This window comes from Rhamphochromis longiceps, linkage group LG7 (genome assembly GCF_057381845.1).
Source record: "Rhamphochromis longiceps isolate RC_006_pf linkage group LG7, R_longiceps_female_GT1.1, whole genome shotgun sequence".
Taxonomy (NCBI): Eukaryota; Metazoa; Chordata; class Actinopteri; order Cichliformes; family Cichlidae; genus Rhamphochromis; species Rhamphochromis longiceps.
The window spans coordinates 41887302-41909269 of record NC_140563.1 but is presented as its reverse complement, the minus strand read 5'-3'; the positions used below and the strand labels follow the sequence as shown (position 1 = coordinate 41909269).

General features: G+C 38.4%; 4 protein-coding genes across 7 annotated transcripts in view; all 4 read right to left on the bottom strand.

The window, feature by feature from the left end:
• Positions 1 to 308: 308 nt before the first annotated feature.
• LOC146665901 (protein AMBP-like) lies at positions 309 to 5548 on the bottom strand. The gene is made up of 10 exons (XM_085413690.1): positions 5322 to 5548; positions 4507 to 4649; positions 3893 to 3969; positions 3681 to 3797; positions 3424 to 3525; positions 2969 to 3024; positions 2626 to 2707; positions 2367 to 2534; positions 1866 to 2039; positions 309 to 593 (listed from the first exon to the last, which is right to left on the bottom strand). Exons 1-10 carry the CDS (start codon positions 5439 to 5441, stop codon positions 568 to 570), a joined length of 1065 nt encoding a protein of 354 aa, XP_085269816.1. The 5' UTR covers positions 5442 to 5548; the 3' UTR covers positions 309 to 567.
• A 959-nt stretch (positions 5549 to 6507) lies between these two features.
• LOC146665900 (protein AMBP-like) lies at positions 6508 to 9791 on the bottom strand. Of its 2 annotated transcripts, XM_085413691.1 has the most exons (7): positions 9447 to 9791; positions 8728 to 8873; positions 8563 to 8639; positions 8318 to 8437; positions 7728 to 7829; positions 7332 to 7375; positions 6511 to 7216 (listed from the first exon to the last, which is right to left on the bottom strand). In XM_085413691.1, exons 1-7 carry the CDS (start codon positions 9567 to 9569, stop codon positions 7136 to 7138), a joined length of 693 nt encoding a protein of 230 aa, XP_085269817.1. In that variant the 5' UTR covers positions 9570 to 9791; the 3' UTR covers positions 6511 to 7135. The 2 variants fall into 2 exon arrangements, with proteins under 2 accessions (XP_085269818.1, XP_085269817.1); XM_085413692.1 differs by lacking the exon at positions 7332 to 7375 and having other exon boundaries at positions 6508 to 7216.
• A 347-nt stretch (positions 9792 to 10138) lies between these two features.
• On the bottom strand, positions 10139 to 14481 carry ptgdsa (prostaglandin D2 synthase a). The gene is made up of 7 exons (XM_085413689.1): positions 13996 to 14481; positions 12789 to 12928; positions 12299 to 12375; positions 11254 to 11364; positions 11061 to 11162; positions 10919 to 10950; positions 10139 to 10780 (listed from the first exon to the last, which is right to left on the bottom strand). The coding sequence occupies exons 1-6, from the start codon at positions 14080 to 14082 to the stop codon at positions 10919 to 10921; spliced, it is 549 nt and encodes a 182-aa protein (XP_085269815.1). The 5' UTR covers positions 14083 to 14481; the 3' UTR covers positions 10139 to 10780.
• Positions 14482 to 16190: 1709 nt separating this feature from the next.
• slc27a4 (solute carrier family 27 member 4) overlaps positions 16191 to 21968 on the bottom strand; it is a 23789-nt gene continuing 18011 nt past the window's right edge. For all 3 annotated transcript variants that reach the window (XM_085413685.1, XM_085413686.1, XM_085413687.1), the window contains exons 13-14: positions 19947 to 20093; positions 16191 to 19401 (exon numbers count right to left, since the gene is read on the bottom strand). In XM_085413685.1, coding sequence (XP_085269811.1) covers positions 19244 to 19401; positions 19947 to 20093 — 305 coding nt within the window. In that variant the 3' untranslated portion in view covers positions 16191 to 19243. The remainder of the gene's footprint in view (positions 19402 to 19946; positions 20094 to 21968) is intronic.

Here is a 21968-nt window from a genome sequence, read left to right as displayed (position 1 = left end):
CTGCAACATCCGGAAGGAGGGAGGGGAACATGAGCATTTGGCTCTAAACCTTAAATGATGGGGACCTCTGCTGGTAACATTTCACATGATATTTTTTTGAGTAGGAAATACCACAAAGGCGTTATATTTTAGCACACAAAATTGTTTATAATGGTATTCATCTACCTGGTCTGTTCATTTTCACACATTGAGTCAGGGAAGGTGATTCAGTCTAAACTCTTAAGTGCTATAAAATTTTTGATTCAAGCAAAAATTCGAAACCACACAGAAAACACAGGTGTTGCTGTGATGTTATAACTGGTATTGCAAGAAGTAACAGTATGTGAATGTGTGTGTGAATGGGTGGATGACTGGATATGTAAAGCGCTTTGGGGTCCTTAGGGACTAGTAAAGCGCTGTATAAATACAGGCCATTTACCATTTACCAGTAACAAACAAGAAGCAACTGAAAAACTTTTTTTTTTTTATTGGTGATAACGCTGCTGAGACAAAGCCATATTTTGTTACTGTGGTGGTTTGTGTCGTATCCCTTTATGTTGACTGAGCAGCAGTGGTTCCTCATCTCAGTCAGTTTGCCTTGAGGAGCCCTTCATCTGTTAAAAAAAAGCATATATACATTGTTTGGACCAGCATGTATGGGGAACTTGATGCATTTGCAGGAATTGATTCAAACTGAGCTGTAACTTTTACTTGTATTTATCATGCATCAACAGTTTTTCCAGTGAGCAGAAGTGTTTTCCTTTATAGGTTTGCAAACTGGGATCGTGGCTCTGTTGCATGACCCAATTTGGGCTATTAGTTGTTGAACAAAAGACATAAGAGCATATTTTTCTGGAAACCTTAGTGAAATCATAATTTTTCTTTGGAAGCAGTAAGGGTGTAATTAGTTTTTTCACAGGTCTGCACAGAGTCCTGTGAAAAACCTTACTCACACGATTGTAATTTGTCCCTCCATAAAAATATCTTAAAAAAAAAAAAAAAATTCAACACAACGACAACAAATTAAAACTCTTCACACTTCTTGCTAATGATGTCATGTAAGTAACATTAGTCAATCAGTCCATCGTCACAGAATGGCATTGGTTGAGTTGAAGCTCAATATCAACAAACAATCAGAGAGAGATAGAGAAGGGCTGTTTATAAGAGGAGGAGGAGTAAGTTCATGCCTAACAACAGTAATTCCAAATGACATTTGAGCAGCTGTGACAGACTGTGTTCTTGCTCATGGAATGGCAACCAGATTGAAAAATGCCCCTTTCTGCAATCAATGTTTATGTTTTCCAGCACAAACACCCATTAAAGTGGCCCCTTTCACATTTTTTCTCATACAACATAATGTTCCCATTTAATCATTATAATTACACTGCATGAGAAACATGTGAAAGAAGCCACTTCCATGAGTAAATCCTAAGATGCAAGACGACCGGAGCTACGTGTTGTTAACATTGTTGTTTTTCCTTTTCTTTTCTTTTCTTTTCTTTTCTTTTCTTTTCTTTTCTTTTCTTTTCTTTTCTTTTCTTTTCTTTTCTTTTCTTTCCTTTTTTTTTGATGTAGTAGCATAATAGCAGTAATGTTTTTTTTCCGACTGGCCGTGTGTGTGTGTACGATCACTGGTTAAAACTGTTTTGATGTGATGATGTGGTTTAGCCATAAGGGTTAGAGGTTGTTTTTTTTTTTTTTTAAATGTTGTTTGAAAATTGGGTTTTGTGTTTACATATGAAGAAAAAACAAGGCTGGGAGATTTTTTTTTAAGTGCCTCAGCCATGGACTTGGAATCTGTGGGATTTCTATGAGATAAATGTGTCTTTGTGTTTATTTGCATCCTGCCACAGTTCTGCTCTGTTATACTTGTTTTATTTTCGCACCATCTTTCATCACCCCGCAGTACTCCTCACACTCTGCCTTGCTGTAGAACTTGTTGCCGTTGGCCTGGCAGAAGCCGCTTTTGTAGGCCACACACAGACCAGCGGTGGAGTCAAAAACCCAGATGGGAGGCTTCCCTGTGCAGGGCTGAGCATCCATAGGCAGACGGCACACAGCTGAAATGACAAAAGAGATACACACAATATAATATAGGTAATATTCATTCGTGGTGTGCCACAAGAGTCTCAAGTAGAACATGAATTGCACTTTGTAAAACAGTTGCAGTCCCTTTCTCTGTGGCTGTTATAAGGAGCCTCATTGAAAACAAACACAGTAGCTTCTCATAGAAAATAAGTGTTCTTCCGTTTACGCGTCATTTGGAAACCCCAGCTGAATCCATAATTAAATGTTGGACCAAACCCCCCAAAACCTGAATTTGCACGTGTGTTGCACGGACATCTATGCACATTAGCAAATGTCATGTTGTGTTTGTTTTTTCTTACCTTCGGTGCGGCAACTCTGCAAACAGTCCCTTTCATTTTCAAAGTTGTTCTGATTGCCCAAACATCCTCCATACTTGAAGAGCTCGCAGTTCATTGAAGAGGAGTTGTAGTAGTAACGCACGTGGATCCCGAAACACGGTCCTGTGTCTGGTGCTGCTTTACAGGCCTCTGTGGGAACAGCGAGGGAATATACATATGCATAAGAAAATATACAACATCAGAATCAGAACTTGATATTTGGCATAAACTGATATCCTACCAGTCCCATTGAACATAGCTGTATCATCACCAGAGCCCTCCACATCTGGAGCCAAAGAAGGCACTGCATTTCTCCTCACACGCTGTTTAACACAGACACACAGACTCAGAGATACAAAAATGACTCAACCACAAATAATCTGCATTATACTGATAAAATGATCTCCTATAATGTAACGTCTCACATGGATTATATGATGGCCTTGTAATTCATTTATGATGAATTCTACCATAAAACTCAAACTCCTGAGTACAAAGGACAACAGATGTTCTTTCATGCATTTTAAAGGAAATACAATTAAAGCATATGCATAAAATATTCAATGTTAAATAGATTGTAATACCTGAGGCTCAGGCTGAGCTGTGGCTGTTGCCACCTCCTCTCCAGGAACACAGTCACCTGCAGATCAAGTGAAGTAGTGTCATTTGTTCATATACTTCATCTATAGCCTAAAATGTCGTGTTAAGATGTTATGAATAACAGTTCCATTCTTCAAGTTTTTTATTTTATTGTGTGTGTGTGTGTGTGTGTGTGTGTGTGTGTGTGTGTGTGTGTGTGTGTGTGTGTGTGTGTGTGTGTGTGTGTGAGCCTGGATTTTCATGTCTTTTGTAAAGAGGTAGAACATACGCAAGGAAAGAAACCATGAAGATAGAGTGTAGATCTGGGTTGATTTCTTTAAAAAGTAAGAACTAGAGTACTGATCTCGGAGGAAGACTGTACGCTTATCACTCCATTTTAGAAGAGTGTTAGCGTGTGTGATAATCTGTCTATGTGTGTGTCTGTATGTGTGGGCTGTACCTTTGTTCTCTTTAATGATAATATTGGCATCACTCATTCCCTGGTCTTTAACCAGTCTTTTAAAGTCATCCAGGACAGTGTTTCTCACAGTCATAGTTCGACCTGAAGAACACAATCATTTGGAAAATAAAAACCTTAAAATGGCATTAAGACTTCAGGACTTCACCTAATAGTCACTATAACAACAATCAAGTGTATACTTAAGGACTGTCAAATGAATCCATTTTGGTTTACATTTTTAGGAAGCGTTTACTCACTGTAAAGCTTAACTGAGGTGGTCTTATTGCCTGATAACTTCTGCTTGCTCATTATTACTATGGCGTACTCATTGTAGTTTGTGTGAACCACGTATGCATCCACGTCTGCCCCCCACTCTGTGAGAGGGAGAGTACAGGGAGAGTCATAATATCGAAAAATCCGCTGTACAAAAGCTCACGTACAGCATTATTTACACAGATTAGAGACATACTTGCAACATGATAGAAGAATCGTCCTGGTGTGGTGGTCAGCTCATAATCCTCAATCCTCTCCATACATGTTCCTCGTCTTAACACACACACACACACACACACACACACACACACACACACACACACACACACACACACACACACACACACACACACACACACACACACAAAGAGGGGGGTTTAGAATATACTGGAGTTAAAAGCAGTTAATGTGTAGAGAGACTCATTTGAGGAAACGTTTAATACATCAGTGAGCAGATCGCATTAATGTTACAGCTGCTACTGGTATTTTACAGCTTGATAGCTTCTTTTACAGCAGATTCTCAGAATTTGGTAGCTTTCACAAATAAAATTCATCCAGCAAAATTAAATATTATGTTTGTTTTTTTTGCCAGATTTCTCTTAAATTTTGGTTAATCCAGTTTCCCTCAATATGTCTGCTAGAATGTTTAGAATGAGTACATTAGCAAAAACAAACAACAAAAAACATTTTTTGTAAAAACCCACACAGCTTGAAGGGAACACAATAGTGGACATTGTGTTTTGCTGTCAGAAATACATGCTTGCTGTACATTACTGTTTGTGTCCGCACACCCATGCGTTTTCTACTAACCTCAGTGAAGTTCGAGTCACCTTGAGTTTGCCTTCATTATCACCTCTCTGAAGTACCAGTTTTCCGATGGCTGCACCTGACTTATAACGTTGCATATAGGGACATGTGGATGCAATGGCAATATCATGCCATGTTCCCAAATACTGTCAGGAGAGGTAAACAAAAGGAAGATTTTCACAAATTGATATAAAACTCACAGACTGCTTAACCAAACATCTGGTATAAAAATAAAGATGTTACAAATATAGATTATTAAAAAAGTATATAGTTAAATGTTGTTTTAATGCTGGGTTTAAAGCAAAACGTCAACTTTAATTAAACTATTTTAAGTTTGTTTTAAAAATACAAGTTTGGAGAGGTCCTTGTGTTCTACATCTAAAGGAAACGTTTACTTTGGACGTTCTCAGTCCTGAGAATACAAGTGATTTGAAGCAGTCGTTTGACTGGATCATAAAGGATGTTTTGCAATGAGAAATAGATAAATATTACCTTAGGCTTGCTCTGTCATAGTTATCTATGAGCACTCAGTGGATTCATACCCGACCTTTGCACTGTGCAACTAACAGCTCTAGTTTCCATTATAAAAGCCCTCAGCATATAATCCTCATATTTTTAGGTTTCCTCTGCTTGAGATTAAGGCTTAAAGAAATTTTCAGTAAACACTAAAAGAAATAAAATGTTAGAATTTAAATACACAGGAAAAGGGCATACCAGCATCTCCTGCTTTTAACTTTTTGCATTTAACACTTCTCAGAATTATGCAATATGCACAATGTTAAAGAATATTAACCAGAGCGCAGAACTCGAGCACTTACCTGGGTTAAATCAAAGTTTTCCTGTGTGGGGTAAAGCGGGTCTGTGAGTACAGGGAGCCCCTCGAGGCTCCAGGTCCATCCCAGGACCAGCAGAGTAATCACAGTCGCTGCTTTCTGCATCTCACCAGCTTGTCTGTCCACGCGTTGGTAACAATGTCCCCTAAGTATAAAACATCAAAACAGCCCCCTCTCACCTCTTGATTAGGAGACAGTGCATTGAACTGCTATGGGCTATGTTTGCCGGGTCACCCTCATGTACCCAGCCCCCCCACAGCTGAGTAAAAAATAAACAAGTAAAAGAGCAAAGTTCAGATTTTGTGTATCTCACCTGACCACTGCAATGCAAACAAATCAATACTTGTCATGATTGGAGGGACTAATGAGTAACAATAGCATACTAGTTCATCCTAATGTGTATAAGTTATAGAAGTTATCTTTTCTGAACTACAGAGCCCACAATGCTTTGGGCGCATATACAAAAAGTTACGTATCTTGGCGAGTGAGCTGCCGTCTACAGCTCCACCCTTGTAATACCTAAATAACTATTGGTAGCTCAAGCTTGCACTTTGTACCAGTGGATGTACAGACCAGGACCCCAGCTCAAGATCACACTGGAACCTGAAAAATGTTATAATATTATTCACAGACAGGTTAGAGAGCAAAGAGGACCAGATGTGACTGGATAGTAGGTTAGCCAGAATCACATTTCTGAGGGCTTGGATTGGACTGATGTATGATTCCAGACATGTGTAAATTGTAACATTATAAAGTTACTAAATTGTAACTTTATAATGTGAAACCATGATGTTGGAGTAAATTTACAAGGTATCCACATGCATGCATGATTCTGTTTCAGCTCTCTCCCTCCATGTCCCGTTGGGGAGCGGTGCAGCCCATTTTGAAAATGATTCCTTGGGGCAGTGAAACATACAGGAAACATTTGTACATGAGATATTTTATTACCGTACACTTGCCATTTGGTGCTTTTTTTTTCTCAAATAGCATGGTCGCTTTATTTGAAATAATATTGGCAATAAAATATTATCTTTAAATAAATATTTGTCACATCTCTTAAACTTGCACAAATGCATATGATAAATAATTGTGGAAAGTATTAGCACACCATGCCATATATAGCAGGTGGTGCAGCTTTAAAAGGGCCTTAAAAGTTAAAGTCCTTTTTTTGTATTTAAACTTGTTTCACACATTAAAAAACAATTTGCATTTTGGACTATGTACCAGCTGTATATTAAAATATATAGCAAATATATATTTATTAAAACGCTCAAATTTGACAGAAACACAACATCCTTATTGCATTTTTTTTACATTTACATATTTTTATTTATATTAACAGTTAACAAGAGAGTGGAGGCAAAGTCGAGTGGGTGATTTGTGACAGATGGATAGCAGCAAGAGTAAAAGGAAGGTTTAAACGCTGGTAGTCATACCCGGTATGATGTTTGGTTTGGAGACAGTGGCACTGACAAAAAGACCTCGAGGTCTGCCAGCTCGAGGTTGAGCTCAAGGTGGTAGAGCTGAAGATGCTCAGGTTTTTATTGGGATTGACCAGAATAGAAAGGATTAGAAACGTGTACCACAGAGGGACAGCTCAGGTAGAGCAGTTCAGAAATAAAGTTAGAGTGGTAAGGCTGAGACGGTTTAGATATAAGCAAAGGAAGTATAGTGGATATACTTGGCAAAGGATGTTGAACGTGTAGCTGCCAGGCAGGAGTGAAAGAGGAGATCCATGGATATAGTGAAGGAGGACATGCAGAGGATTTATCTGACAGAGGAGGATGGTAAGGATAGGGTCAGATGGTAACAGTGAACTCTTCTTGGGGATGTGTCGTACGTGGAACCGCGTTTCTATTTAACCCTTTGGGAACAATAACCTGAAATAATGACATACAAGGTATTAAAATGCATTAAAGACTCATCACTTTAACATAGTTATAAATCTTGGGTTTTACAGTGTTATATGTTAGTGTGTTAGTGTGAAGCATGCACCTGAGTAGGTGTCTCTGTCATCTTTTCACCTGGAACACACTCACCTGTAAAGGCAGAAGGATTAGAGTTGATGACTTTCTAAAATGCAGTTAGTAATAGAAAACACTAAACATGCAAAACACAACCATGAAGATAATATTCAATAACAGGAGGGAAAAATCAATAACAGCAAGGGTGTCAAACATGGCTATCCCAGCGGGCAAATCTGTTCTGCTTGGGGGGGGGGGGGGGGCGACGATGACTATATTACAACAAATCAGAGGGTTCGCTCAGGTTGAACAGCATGTAAAGATGATTTGGACATGTGCAGAGGATAGTGAATATACTGGGCAAAAAATGTTAAAGATGGAGATGACGAGTGTAAACTCATCAATAGTTCTCAGGGAGAGTGTGCACCTTTGTCCTGATTCATGATGACAGCATCGTCTCTCATTCCATGCTCTCTGACCACTGTTTTAAAGTGATCCAGCACAGCGGGGCCTGCTTCCACAGTCCGACCTGAAGAGGACAGATTTTCTTTAGTATTTTATAACACTGACTGTTCATACTCTGTTAAATACTGGAAGGAAACAGAAAGGCAGTGTTAGAATCAGCACATTTAAAGTTCCTAAAATCTCTGTGAGAACAACAAATTTCTATGTTTTTATAATTTTATATTGAAAAACATTAAATAGTTCCAAATTAAAAGGCTAAATGTGAGATCTCATGATTTGAACAAGATTACAGTCAGATATAGAGACAATTAGATTTTATACAGTAGCCTCAGAAGCTTTGCAAGTTTTACCTGCTTTAAGTACACTGGATTAGGTGTTGGGAATATGAAGTCTATTATTAGCTTACTCATAATTAATATTGATTGATAAATTAAAGTACCTGACCCTTGTTTTAATTCAGACACAAAGAAATGCACTGCTAAAAAAAAATCAACACAGATATCTTGATAAATCAAAGGTAAAATGGCTGATGATCCAACAGTGGTCACTCACTGTAAAGTTTGGCTATGGTGGTTTTATTTCCTGATGGTTTCTCTGTGCTCAGCAGAAGCATTACAGCATACTCATCATAGGTGGTATGAACCACAAAGGCATCAACGTCGGCCCCGAGCCCTGTAGAAAATAAAGTGTTAACGCATCAGGTTTTCTGAGTATTATTTTAGCATCATGAGAATGTTTTTATTGTACACATGTCACAGGAAGGATGTACTATATATGCAGGAAAGCAGAAAACATACTTGCAGTGTGGTAGAAGAATCGCCCTGGAGTGTCCGTCAAACTGTAATCTGTTGAAGTCTCCGTACACAAGCTGTTCCTATATGCAGACACAAACACATGAAAGGTTATATTGAGTGTAGCATACTCATCCACTCCATGAGAAACAGCATGTGGGTGAATCTGACCTGAAAGCAGTGGCTGTCATGGTGAAGTTCTCCTCAGATGCAACATGTTTCAGCTCAAGTGCAACAATGACAGGGTTTCCCCTCTTACGCTGCATATAATGAGGGCAGGTAGACACCACTGCCACCTCATACCACTTTCCCATAAACTGCGAGGAACACGGCATGACATAAAACAGAACAGATACTAATATTATAAAATGGACCAGTCAAAACAAAACAGAACAGCTTAAAAATGTCATGAGCGCAGTTTTGAATTCTGTCAAGGAGTGTGCAGATGTGAGGGAGTAAAGTTTAGGTATTGCATAAGAGAAGGACCTGGCACCCAGATGAACACTGCAGGAAGTTTAAGTTTGGAGGAGATCAGTGAAATATGCAGGGCAGAGCCTGTGAAGAACTTCAAATGTTAATAGTCATGTTTTTAGGGTGAATTCATGGCAGTACAGGGAGCCAGTGTACTGTGGATGAATCAGCAGGGGTGTGACATGTTTAGCTGACTTCTGGATAAGCTGATGTTTCTCAGGAATTTGTGCCAAGATTGCTGAAGTCAAGGCGTGGTGCGACAAGACTCATAATTACTGTACATTAAAACATGTGGATTGACGTGCAGCAATAAAAACAACCTCAGATATTATTGAATGAAAAGAAGTGATAAACTTTGTTGTTGGGTGGGGTGGGAAATAACTAAAGAAATTTCATTTTTTAGTATTTTATCCACTCACCTGCTCCAGATCAAAGTTCTCCTGGGTCAGGGTAAAATTTTTTGGCTCCACAGGAGATACCTGGAAGGTCACGAGGGCCCACCCCATTACCAGCACAGACACAGGCCTGACCGCTCCCTGCATTTTGTTAGCCTGCCTGTCCAACCTGTCTCTTTCTGTCACCTCCCAGAAACTTTTGTCTGCTGCCTTTCTGGGTCAAACGGACACCCTGTGTATGTGGCTTTTGTGAATCCCCTCTCAAAACACAACCAAAAGAAGCAAGAAAAGACACAACTTAACGCGCAAAGTTCTGACGATCAGTGTGTCTGTGCACAGAGGTGTGTGCATGTCACTGTGTGTCCTTTGGTCCAAATAATCAGAAATGAATTGCTGGACTTCAGAGTTTGAAGCTAAAACAAACAACTGATCAATATACGTTAGTAATTAACAGATTGTGGGGAAATGTAGCATTAGTATCAGCTACAGAGACTTTTTGATGTTACCACAGACAGAAGTGTCCCTTCAACATACAGCTCATTTAATCTCATTTCTCATGGTATCATGATATCTGCATCATAAACTGTATGTCACATACTGGTGTGTATGTGCCACCTGGTGTTCACTGAGGGAAAAAACTTCCTTTCAGTGACCTTTAGACCACTTGTTTTGTGCCACAAATGCAGTAGAAACTGTAGATAATCTACTCAGAGATTTATTTATTATGTCCAGGCTGAATATTTATTTAATTATGTCAACAGTGTGAAAGAGCACAGCTGATATGGCTCAGGGCAGTCGATGAAGCAGCCAACTTTTATTTACATTTGTCTTTTCAGTGTGAACCTCTGCAGCAACACTTTATGCAAGAGAAAGTGTTTGTCCATATGCAGGTAAAATTTCTTAATTCAAGAAAAATGCAGCTGATCAGAAATATATTTATTGATATATGATGACTGTATCGCCAATATTATAGCTGGTAAAGGTAACTGTCAGGCGATGAACATATAGATCACAGTAAAACACAGAATTACATACTAACATATTTTACATGTAACCATAATAAGACAAAAAACCCACCCTCAAATTAGATTAATAAAAGTCTGGAGGTCAATGTTTATTTAACTATGTGAACTGTGAAAATAATGGAAAACGCTTCATAATCAAGGTTGATCTATAGGATAAATGTAATCAGCAATATCTGCTTCTTGTGCCATTTGCAGTCAGCATCATGTTTGCTGAAGTTTTTTTTAATAATAGTTTATAATACATAAATGCTGTCAGAAACTGGACACAGACACACAGCTGGAACAGCACGAAGAACACGTGATGCCACCCTCATCTCAGGCACAGCAGGGAACCTAGAAGGGGGAACAGAAAGGATTTTATACTAGCTGGACAGAAATCATTCGCACACGCAGATTTAAAATAACCACCTGTGTTTTTTATATATATTTTTCTTTAAAAAAAGAAAAAGAAAAAAAAAGAAATTGCCTTACCTAACGCCCAGACCCTGATGACGGGCAATTTTCTGTTCACCAGAAAACATACAGACCAAAATTATGACAATTTTTCTTCAACATGCGCGCAGATGTGTATATACTATGTGTATATATGGAGGCGTGTTCCCCCTTGCTTCACCTGCTGGAGGTGGAATCAGAATAGACTCTCTTGGTAAACCGCGAGACAAGGCAAAGGTTTTAAACTTCTGTACGACTTCAGGCCTGACGCTCAGAGTGCGAGCTGCAGACAAGTACAGAAACAGACATGTGGTGTATAGAAGACAGAATTGCAGTGGCCTGCATGTTCAGACGCATCTGTGAGCGTGTCTCACCATAAAGTGCCACCTGTGTGTACTCTCTGTTGAAAACCTTGTGCTTAAGGACCATGGCGTAGTCAGTGTAGTTTGTTTCCACCACAGTGATGTCCTTCACCATGTTATGGCCTGAGAGAAATCGTGACACAGAAGCGAGATTTTAGCACCCCTGCTAGTTGAACATTTAAAAGCAAATTGATAGGCAGATTAAATAAATGAATAAATAGACCAATACATTAAATCTGGATGAAACAGAATTGCCTGCACTAAACCCAAATGGGATGTATATGATTTTTCTATTAGGCCTGTATAGGTTACTTAAAATGCAAAAAGCTAAAAACAAAAAACAAAAAGAAAAAGAAAAAAACATGAACGTAAAACCCCCCCAATTGCATTTGGTAGAAGATAAAATTAATTTACAAGATATGTAATTTTTGTATTGACTTACTGGATGTTAATGAATCTTAATTCGATTAAGATTTAATTCTAAATTATTAAATTTAATAATATACATTTTGTTATTTAGACAGCAGACCTATATAAATAATAAAAAATACTTAAGTGTCGCATGAAAACTTAAACCTACTTAAAATATTCTCAAAATTGTAATGAAAATTTTATACATTGTTGAACAATTTACATTCATTTAAATGTTCATTACAATACAATTCTAACATAATCATAATTATACCACTGTAAAAATTATGCATTTTAAATTACTACATTTAATAATATACATTTTGTTATTTAGACAGCATGCTATATAAACAATAAAAAATACTTACATGTCACATGAAAACCGTAACTGTAAAAAATAATAAAAGTAAAAAAGAAAAATCCCCCAAATATATTTGGGTGTGTATTCTGCTCTTATTTCCTGTTCTCAGTCTTATGTCATTACTTTGTCACATGTGCCTGGACTGCACAGCTTCATCCTTGTGATCACTGTGTTTTTTTTGCTCATGACATGTTGCTGATCCTGAATGTCAACTCATGCTGTGAGCACCAGTCAAGTTTTTATTCTATGATGGAAAAAGTCAGTTGTCTTTAGAAAAAGACTCACGTGCACTGAAGTAGGTGAACTGTCCAGGTACACTCGCCCTCTCATACTGGTACTTTTTGATTACACAACCAAAGGATCTGAAAAAAGCAAAGAAAAATGAGTGTTTATCCACAAGTGTCACTTTCTTACTCCTCTCTGTTTAACTCTTTTCCTTGACTAGCACACATATGATAGCTTTGATGTTATTAATTCAATAAAGCCCAATATGTATTATTGTTGTATGCAAGTTTGCCACTCACCAGCCATCTTAAATAACTGTGAGAGCATATTGTGTAAATTACAAAGGTTACTGGAGCACATAAAGGGCATGGACACAATAACAAGTCAAATTTAATTAAAAGATCTTAAAAAGTGTCCTGACTTTGCCCCATAATAGAGTTTAAAAAAGCTCTGCCACAGTCTTTTCTCACACAGACTGAGCGGCATGTCCCTGCGTGTCCACATATGTCAACAGTGATCAAATGTGTCACCCCTGCAAAAACAGACTCACGTTGCCTCCCACATTGTGAGATTAGCATTGCCGTTTGGCAGCGGCGTGATGGTGCCCATGGAGGCCTTAATTATTCTTCGGAATGGGACGAAACGCGGAGAGTCATAGGCGACCCCCACGCGATACCATTTTCCTGCAAACTAAACACACACAAAACAAACAAAAACAGGACACAGTTTATTGGAACTTCTGAGCAGTCATGCACAGGCTACATGTGACCTGTCCGTCACAGTCCCAGACGCACTGGGTGACATAAACCAAATGGTTAAATGCACGTGCATTTAACCATTTGGTTAAATGGTTAAATGCAGGGCTCTTTATTTAAATAAAGAGGAAGAAGTATTTCCCTGAAACAATGAGGTTCTGTATTTTAAGGCACAAATAATGTGTTGGGAGTATTTTTAGTCGGGTAATTGGTGCACTAAGTATTTAAGGAAGCAAGGTGGGGTATGTGGGATTGACTCAAAATAAACTACAGTGCTTGTGTTGATCGGAATGAAAGAGCACATCTTGAAGTGAAATGGTGTGGCTCACATATTTATTTTATCATAGGCTGTAATGTGTACCCTGTTGCAAGCACTTGTGTAAAGCAGGGCATCCTTACCTATCTCAGATGTTCGATGTACATCAAAACCGATGAGCCACTTTCATTTTTCCTCATGTAAAACGGTGTTTACTTGACTTAATGTCAATGATTATAATTATATTGGGAAAGTGTTAACTTTTACTCTTATATAACAGACAATAGCCTACATTTAAAAAAAAAATCCTGGCGGGGAAAATAAAATCAGCACTACTTTGTGTCAAATAAACATTTTACTTTTAAAATAAAGAATAAAACGTTAAAAGGCTTACAGGCATAATATGGCTAAGAAGAAGTAAGTGCGGGACAATCCCACTTCATAGCCAGTCAAACACATTTCTTGTGGCACATATGCCAAAGAAAGTTAACCTCACACAGTCCATCAAACCAGGAAACGATTTACTTGTGCATTAATCTTGTTTATTGTAAGGTAGCAACTCATCGCAAACTGTGCGCACACATAAAACCACCAGCAGACAGTAGGTGGCGTCATGTAACAAACAAAGAACAGCTGTTCTCCTTTTAAAGAAACCCCGTTCTTAACAAAACGAATAAACGTGGTTTGAAACATAAAAAAATATATAAAAAGAAAAAAGCTTAAAAACCAAACACCCTCAATCCTACCTTCTGCAGGCTAAAATCTTTCTGCGGCTTCACATTTGCATGTACCATCATCATGCACAGCATCACCATGGCAACAGTCATCGTCATGGCTGAGGAAGAGAAGCCGCGAGGTGAGCTGGTGTCTGACCTGAGCCAAAAGTGAACTGTGCTGCCAAAGAGAGGTACAGAGTGGCAAAGCCTGGGGTGATGTTTACTTTCCCCCCCCTGCTGATCCACCCACCTGGTTGTCAGCCAATCATCGCCAAGGTTCAAGGAACAGTAGCCAAGTGTTGGAAATGTGCAAGTCTGAAAACAGCCACGGACTTAAACGCTTTATAGGTTCAGCTTGTGGTTTACCAGAATCAGCTGCGATTCATGAGCTGTCCTCAAAAGCAAAGACTTCACATGATTTCACAACTCCCTGTCCCGCACTGAAAGACACATGAGGAAAAACAAGTCGAGAGACCAGTAACCTGTTTCTCAGCTCTGATGGTTCATTTTTCCATGGAGTACCGCTGTGTTGGCTGCTGCCTCCAGCTTAACTTATATTCGCATTTAAAAGGACAAGTTTGCGCAACAGCAGGGTCAGTCATAAATATCACGCATGTCCCTACAAGAAAGCTGTTCATACCTTTCTGTTAGAGGAGTTTCTCAGATTTTGAAACACCTTCACCAGCCGGCTTGTGGAATTTGGGTCTTAAGATGTCCTTAGGAAATAGGAACAGAAAGCAGTTTCTCCCAAAGAGCCTCTGCTTTAGAGATTTACTGGTGTCACCTTGTTTTTCCATATATCTTTGAAAAACAGAGGTTAACAAAAACAAACAAATTTCAACAGCTAAAATAACATGGAAAATGGACAGTATGAGTTGTGGATTTAAATGTTAAATGTAGGACACAATTACACCAGATGTGTTTGTGGTGCACGCTCAACAGGTGACAGGTCACGTCTAAAAAGATTTGTCCTGGGTCTAAATTAGTGCACGTTTCCTGTACAAATCTGAGGCAGAGTCATAAACTATCTTAAAAACAAACAAACAAAACAAAACAAAACAAAATTCAGCAAAATCTGCAGGGACCAAGACATTCATTTGAATCAGCATTGTGAAGCTTTAGTAAACAAGGTGCACCTCTCTAGAAAATATCAACATGTACAAGTTTTTGCAGTGCTTTGATGAATATATGCATGTGGAAAAGAAATAATATTTTGCTTAAAATCTCTTTGAAATCAGTTTAATAGTTTATTACATTAAAGTTACCTTCACATTCCTTTTTTAGGACACACCTTGATCTAAAATGACCTGCTTAGCCCGATATTTGGTACAGCCATTAAGAGGAGCCTATCTCACTATCAGAATTCAAACTCGACAGTCTGCATCATCAGAAGAAAAAAAAAGTGTCATTGCAATCAGAGTCCAGTGAAGAGTTTAAATATTTTTTTATTAATAATGATGATTTTTCCATTTGCAGCTCTGCTTTTATCTCATTTTCTTGAGATGCATGATGTATACAATGAGCCTTCAGTGGACAAGGGGACATCAGTGTGTCACACACACAGCACACCTCACAGACCTCCTCTACGCACTCTGCACAGAACTGCTGTCTATGGAGTGAGACAATAAAATTATATATACTGAATTAAAAACAAACAACTAATCCTTTTCCACATATGTAGGCAGACATGTTTGAACCACGACAGGGAGGAACAAAGAAAAGTGCAACACAAAAAGATGTGTTATACATAAAACAGCCAGGCTGCGTGATCACCACTCAGTTTAACTTAACTGTGCCTTAAGAGGTGACTCGTCACTTGTATTTGAAGCGACATACATTGACCGATCTCATTATGAGCTGGGAAGACTGGTGACAGCTTGAAGCCTTTGAGGCTTTCCTCACCAAATTTGACCATTTCAGAAGTTTTGTTGATTTCTTAGTATGAGAGAAGCTGAATGGTCACACTGATCTCCATGTGTGAGTGTGTTAGGGACTCATGTTAAATCCAAACCGTACAACGATAATGTAAATGTATTCAGATGGTATGGGAACTTGGTTCCTCAGAGTCATTTTAATGACATGCTAAATGAAAGATCTGAATCAGTTTTAAACTTCTTAAACAAATTATCATGCGTGATCATGACCATGCCTAGTTTGTATAGTGTAGTTTCTGACTCAATATTTATTCTCTCAGACATCACAAAACAAAGAGCTCTGAGTAGATGCAAAAAAATCAAGTGTTTCCCTGAACCAACCCCCCCCGGCAGATCCTGCTAAGAGAAAAAACAAAAAGCCATTCGATTGTCTTTCAAAATGCATGAATCCTCTTTTCTTATATCAAAACCACAAAAAAGCTATGATTTCACACAAACAACAAAAAAGCAAACAGATGTAGCAGTAAAACAATCAAAGTTCAATTAACAGTTGTTCAAAAATAATAATTTAACTCATTAAAAATAATGGAAACATCCTCTTCAGAGTGCTCTTTGTGGGACTGTTTAATCACACGCCCCCTGGTGGTCAGGGTCGATGAATGCAACCCCTCAGTTAGAAGCATCATAACAGCCAAACTGAGTTCCCTTTGGATATACAAATCAGACTTTACCGAACATGATCACCATCACCATCACTTATTTTCTTTTTCATACATTCATGAGAACATTTCACACTCATCATTAAAGAATAAATACAAGTTAATGAGAGAGACGGAGGAAGCAGCAACAAATCTGTCGAAACAGTTTAAACATAAACTGCTGAAAAAGATAACTTGCTGTATTGTAGGCAACTTAGGATGTGATCAGTTGCAATGTAAGAAGAAAAACAAAAACACACACACACAAACAGGGTAATGGCAGACTACAAACAACACACTTTGGTAAACAATATTTGCAAAAAGGTTTTGAGCGTTTGTTTGGAACGTCATGTTACGAGACCTTCTGAACCATCTTAAAAGTCAACTACCGTAAATAAAACCATCAAGTTGCAATTAGGAACTTAGGAAATATGTGAGATGTATTCAGATTTTTTGTTTTGAACAAATGTCTGAATCAGTAATAACACGAAGCAGGAAATGAGTACCCGAGAGAAACGGATGGGATTGGAGGGAGAGGAGAACGGGGAAGAGATGAAGGGAAAGGAATGGGCCGGTTGGCAGAAAGTACAATAAAGGCTTAAAATAAAAGTGCTGAGCAAACAGAAACTCGGGTAAAATACTATATGACAACCCAAGAAAGAAATACAAAGCAAATAAAACTGTTAGCAGACATGTTAAAGTTACAATTAGGACTAAAAGAACAGAAGAGTTTAAAAACAAGAAGTATAGGTTGGTCATTGGAATTGCTATCACAGCAGCCTTGGGAAATTGGACCCTTGCCCAATGACAAAAACAAACCCTTCCTGCACCTGGCAGGATAAAGATGCCAGTCCAGTGGCTGCCGTGAATAGTTATCAGACAATTTTCAGGAAAATATTTGGAGCTCCTGTGATCCGCGCCAGATTTGCATGACTAGTATGTCAGGTAATTCGGAGACAGACAAAATTAGGTCATGGAAGACGGACACCAACAGAGAGTGAAAGATGAAGTCCAAAAAGGAAGCGTGTGGGCCAGGGCCTGTGAACCTGGGAGGTGAACTCACAGTAAGGCACAGTGCTCTGCTTGTGGTTGATGATGCTCATTCATGCTGCTACAACCTCAGAGAACATCTACTGCAAACAACAGACAATAACATTGATGACAAAGCATGTTGTCTTCTCTTCTTCTACTGCTCCATGTTGATGCACTCCTTCCAGTTCAAATGTTCCTGCTCCCGCCTTTGAATCTTTGGATCATTCAGCATTCCCTCAACTTGTAGAACATCCCTTTTAGCACCAGATGAACTCCTCACTGATCAGGTGCTTTTGCCACTTCACTCAAATTTATATAATATAAAAGAATATACACACCCTAATATAGGCAAAGTCTACCTTTCAGGACAAAACCTGCACAAAACAGCCACACAGCAATACTGGACTCATGCTCAGTATGTGAACAAGTCCTGTTTATGGAAATAGCTCCATGTATTTAGTCCAGGATTGAATCAGTCTGATCACATGACTTTGTGTTTTAACAGCTGATATAAGGAGGACTCCCCAAGCCATTGAAGCACAGATTTGGATACACACAAAGCAGAAAAAAGACAACAGAAAGACTAACAAAATAAATTAATGTCTGTATTTTCTTAAATATGTAGAAACTACAACTTAAATATATTTGGTGTATCTCAGACATTTAAATACAAAGCTTTGTTTTTCTTCATTTCCGATGTGGATAATTATTGCACTGCAATTGCTAGAGCCCTATTTACACCTTCAACCACTGGACTTTGTTTTTACTTCTGTTACAGGTCAAATATGTTGGTCTTTAAAAAGCAAAGAAAGAAAGAAAGCCTTTGGATTTGCTGTAATACAACAGGAATGGAAAAGAAAAGACAAAGAGCTGAGAGTTAAAGGAAATGCTTTGATACATTTGACCTAAAACAGGACGTATGTAGCTATTCCACATGTTTGTCACTTATGGCTAATTGTGCAGGTTAAGTCGACAGCAGTAGCTTCAGTCTGTCACAAAACAATCTCACTAACAGAACAATGAACAGAGAGATAGTTTAGGTCCAAGTAGGTCCCTCTGTTATCTCACATATTTAATGTACTTAATCCATGTTCTTCATCAGCATCCTTTAAGTCTGTGTTTATCTGGAGTGTCAAGTTTTTGCATCCTGGATGCTAGGCAGCCTATTCCTCTCCTCTTGTTCCTCCTTCATGCCAACAATAACCTGTGGTTTAATGGACCAGCGTTTACAGGTGGGAGTGTATGAGATCTGTTGGTGGGCGAGGGAGTGCGTGGTTATGAAGGGTGGCTTCAAGTCACCAAGCAGACCTGCTTTCTAGGTTTGTGCCTCTCTCTTTGTTTGCTGAGGTAGCGAGAGAAGTTGTTGAGGAGTATTCAGGAGCGACGGGCAGAGTGGAGTGTGTGTTTTTGAGCGTGACGTGCATCAATCTGTTATTAAGGATGTTAAAGAGCAAAGTGGTTTTGGGAATACGTGTGTGTGTGTTGGCCTGTATATGGCTATTCTCTTCTTTATTGTAATGTATTATTTTTGTGACTAAGGGGACAAAATCTTCTAATTTGGTCACACATATTGTCTTCTGTATTTGTGTGTGAAAGTGTGTGTGTGTGTGTGTGTGTGTGTGTGTGTGTGTGCAAGTATGTGTGTGTGTGTTGATGTAGTGGTCAGCCTGGTCATCACAATTTGCATTTCCCTGACAGAATGGAGCGGTACAGCTCCTCGTCCAGCTGCACGTAGCGCCCTTTGCTGGAATCCAGGAAGTACAGTCTGCCTGACACTGCGCTGGGATCAAAGCTGTCCCGACGCAACTCTGTCTTCTGAAACTTAAAAGTACCTAAGAGAGATACACAGAAAGAGAATGTGTAGAGAGATTCGCTTGCCAAACAATGCCCTTTAATCAAAGTACTCCAATCAATGCTAGTTTGTCTCTTATGAAATCTGCTGTATTTGTAAAATACATCAAATGTATGTTTTATAAAACTATAATACTATCTAAAGTTGAGATATACCTACTCTATTCTACACTGAAGAACAAAACTGGAGAAATTCAAAGTACTGAAAAACACAAATGGAGTTTTGTGATGAAAAGAAAAAAAAAGTGTCAACAAAGCAAAATATAATTTGTTGCATGGACTCAAAGAGATCAAAAACTTGCTGTAAGGTAGAAATTAGATTACAATATATAATTTCCCCATTGAAGACTAAGAGGGAGCAGAAAAAAACTAACTTCTACTTAACTGAAAAAACTATGGAAGTGGCTGAGAAAGTTTAAGACTCAGACGGCACTTCAAAAGCAATTGAAGCATTCTGTAAACTAAACAAAGAAATGCGCTTCCTTTCTTATGCAAGATATCAATATTTGGTTGAAGTCATTTTTACCTGTCTTGTTGACCTCTGGGAGGAAGCGGAGGAAGACAGGTCTGGCATATGGAGGGAGAGCCTTCTCCATGTCTTTCACAAACTTCTCCAGGTTAGTGGAGTGAGATGGATCGGCAATGGCTGCCATTCCAGCCTTTCCCTCTGCTCCTGTGCACACAGATGCAGGCAGGTCAGAGGAGGAATTCTAGCGCCAGCTGAGGTTGAAGTTCAGGTCATGTTTGTGCAATGAGACCAAAAGCCTTGTGGAGAACCTTTGTTTACACAGTATCCCACTTGTATTTCTCCCTTTCATATAGCACCAGAGCATCACAGAAGCTTCAGCTTTGTACAGTAGATGAGGCCTGCCTGGCAGTCAACATTCAGCTTTTATTATATTGACACCACTAACTGACTTTATGCATTGTCTTCCTGCACAAAAGTAACATCTCTTTGAAAAATAGCATGCTTATATGTTTGTGTTTTTACTGCTGTGGCAGTATAGTCTTCATATACCTTCTTTGTCACTGTGCAACAGGAACCTAACACATTTTGACTTTGGGGAAATATAACTGTATTAGAGTGAGTGGAAATTGGAGCCTCAGACTTGTTCAAAACACCAGTGGACCTCAACTACAACTCAGTCCTTTACAGCAAAACACACACACACATATATGTATATATGTATATATGTATGTATATATATATATATATATATATATATATATATATATATATATATATATATATATACACACATATATATATATATATATACACACATACATATATATATATATATATATATATATATATATATATATATATATATATATATATATATATATATATATATATACACACATACATATATATATATATATATATATATATATATATATATATATATATATATATATATATATATATATATATACACACATACATATATATATATATATATATATATACATATATATATATATATATATATATATATATATATATATATATATATATATATATATATATATATATACACATACATACATATATATACATACATACATATATACATACATACATACATACATATACATATATATATATATATATATATATATATATATACATATATATATACATATATACATATACATATATATACATATATACATATACATATATATACATATATATACATATATATACATATACATATATATACACATATACATATATATACATATATATACATATACATATACATATATATATACATATAAAAACACCCAGCACGCCCCTGCGGGCGGTTTATCCTTCAAGCTCGGGTCCTCTACCAGAGGCCTGGGAGCTTGAGGGTCCTGCGCAGTATCTTAGCTGTTCCCAGGACTGCGCTCTTCTGGACAGAGATCTCCGATGTTATTCCCGGGATCTGCTGGAGCCACTCGCCTAGCTTGGGAGTCACCGCACCTAGTGCTCCGATTACCACGGGGACCACCATTACCTTCACCCTCCACATCCTCTCGAGCTCTTCTCTGAGCCCTTGGTATTTCTCCAGCTTCTCGTGTTCCTTCTTCCTGATATTGCTGTCATTCGGAACCGCTACATCGATCACTACGGCCGTCTTCTTCTGTTTGTCTACCACCACTATGTCCGGTTGGTTACCCACCACCATTTTGTCCGTCTGTATCTGGAAGTCCCACAGGATCTTAGCTCGGTCATTCTCCACCACCCTTGGGGGCATCTCCCACTTTGACCTCGGGACTTCCAGGTTATACTCGGCACAGATGTTCCTGTACACTATGCCGGCCACTTGGTTATGGCGTTCCATGTATGCCTTGCCTGCTAGCATCTTGCACCCTGCTGTTATGTGCTGGATTGTCTCTGGGGCATCTTTACACAGCCTGCACCTGGGGTCTTGCCTGGTGTGATAGACCCCAGCCTCTATGGATCTTGTGCTCAGAGCTTGTTCTTGTGCTGCCATGATTAGTGCCTCTGTGCTGTCTTTCAGTCCAGCTTTGTCCAGCCACTGGTAGGATTTCT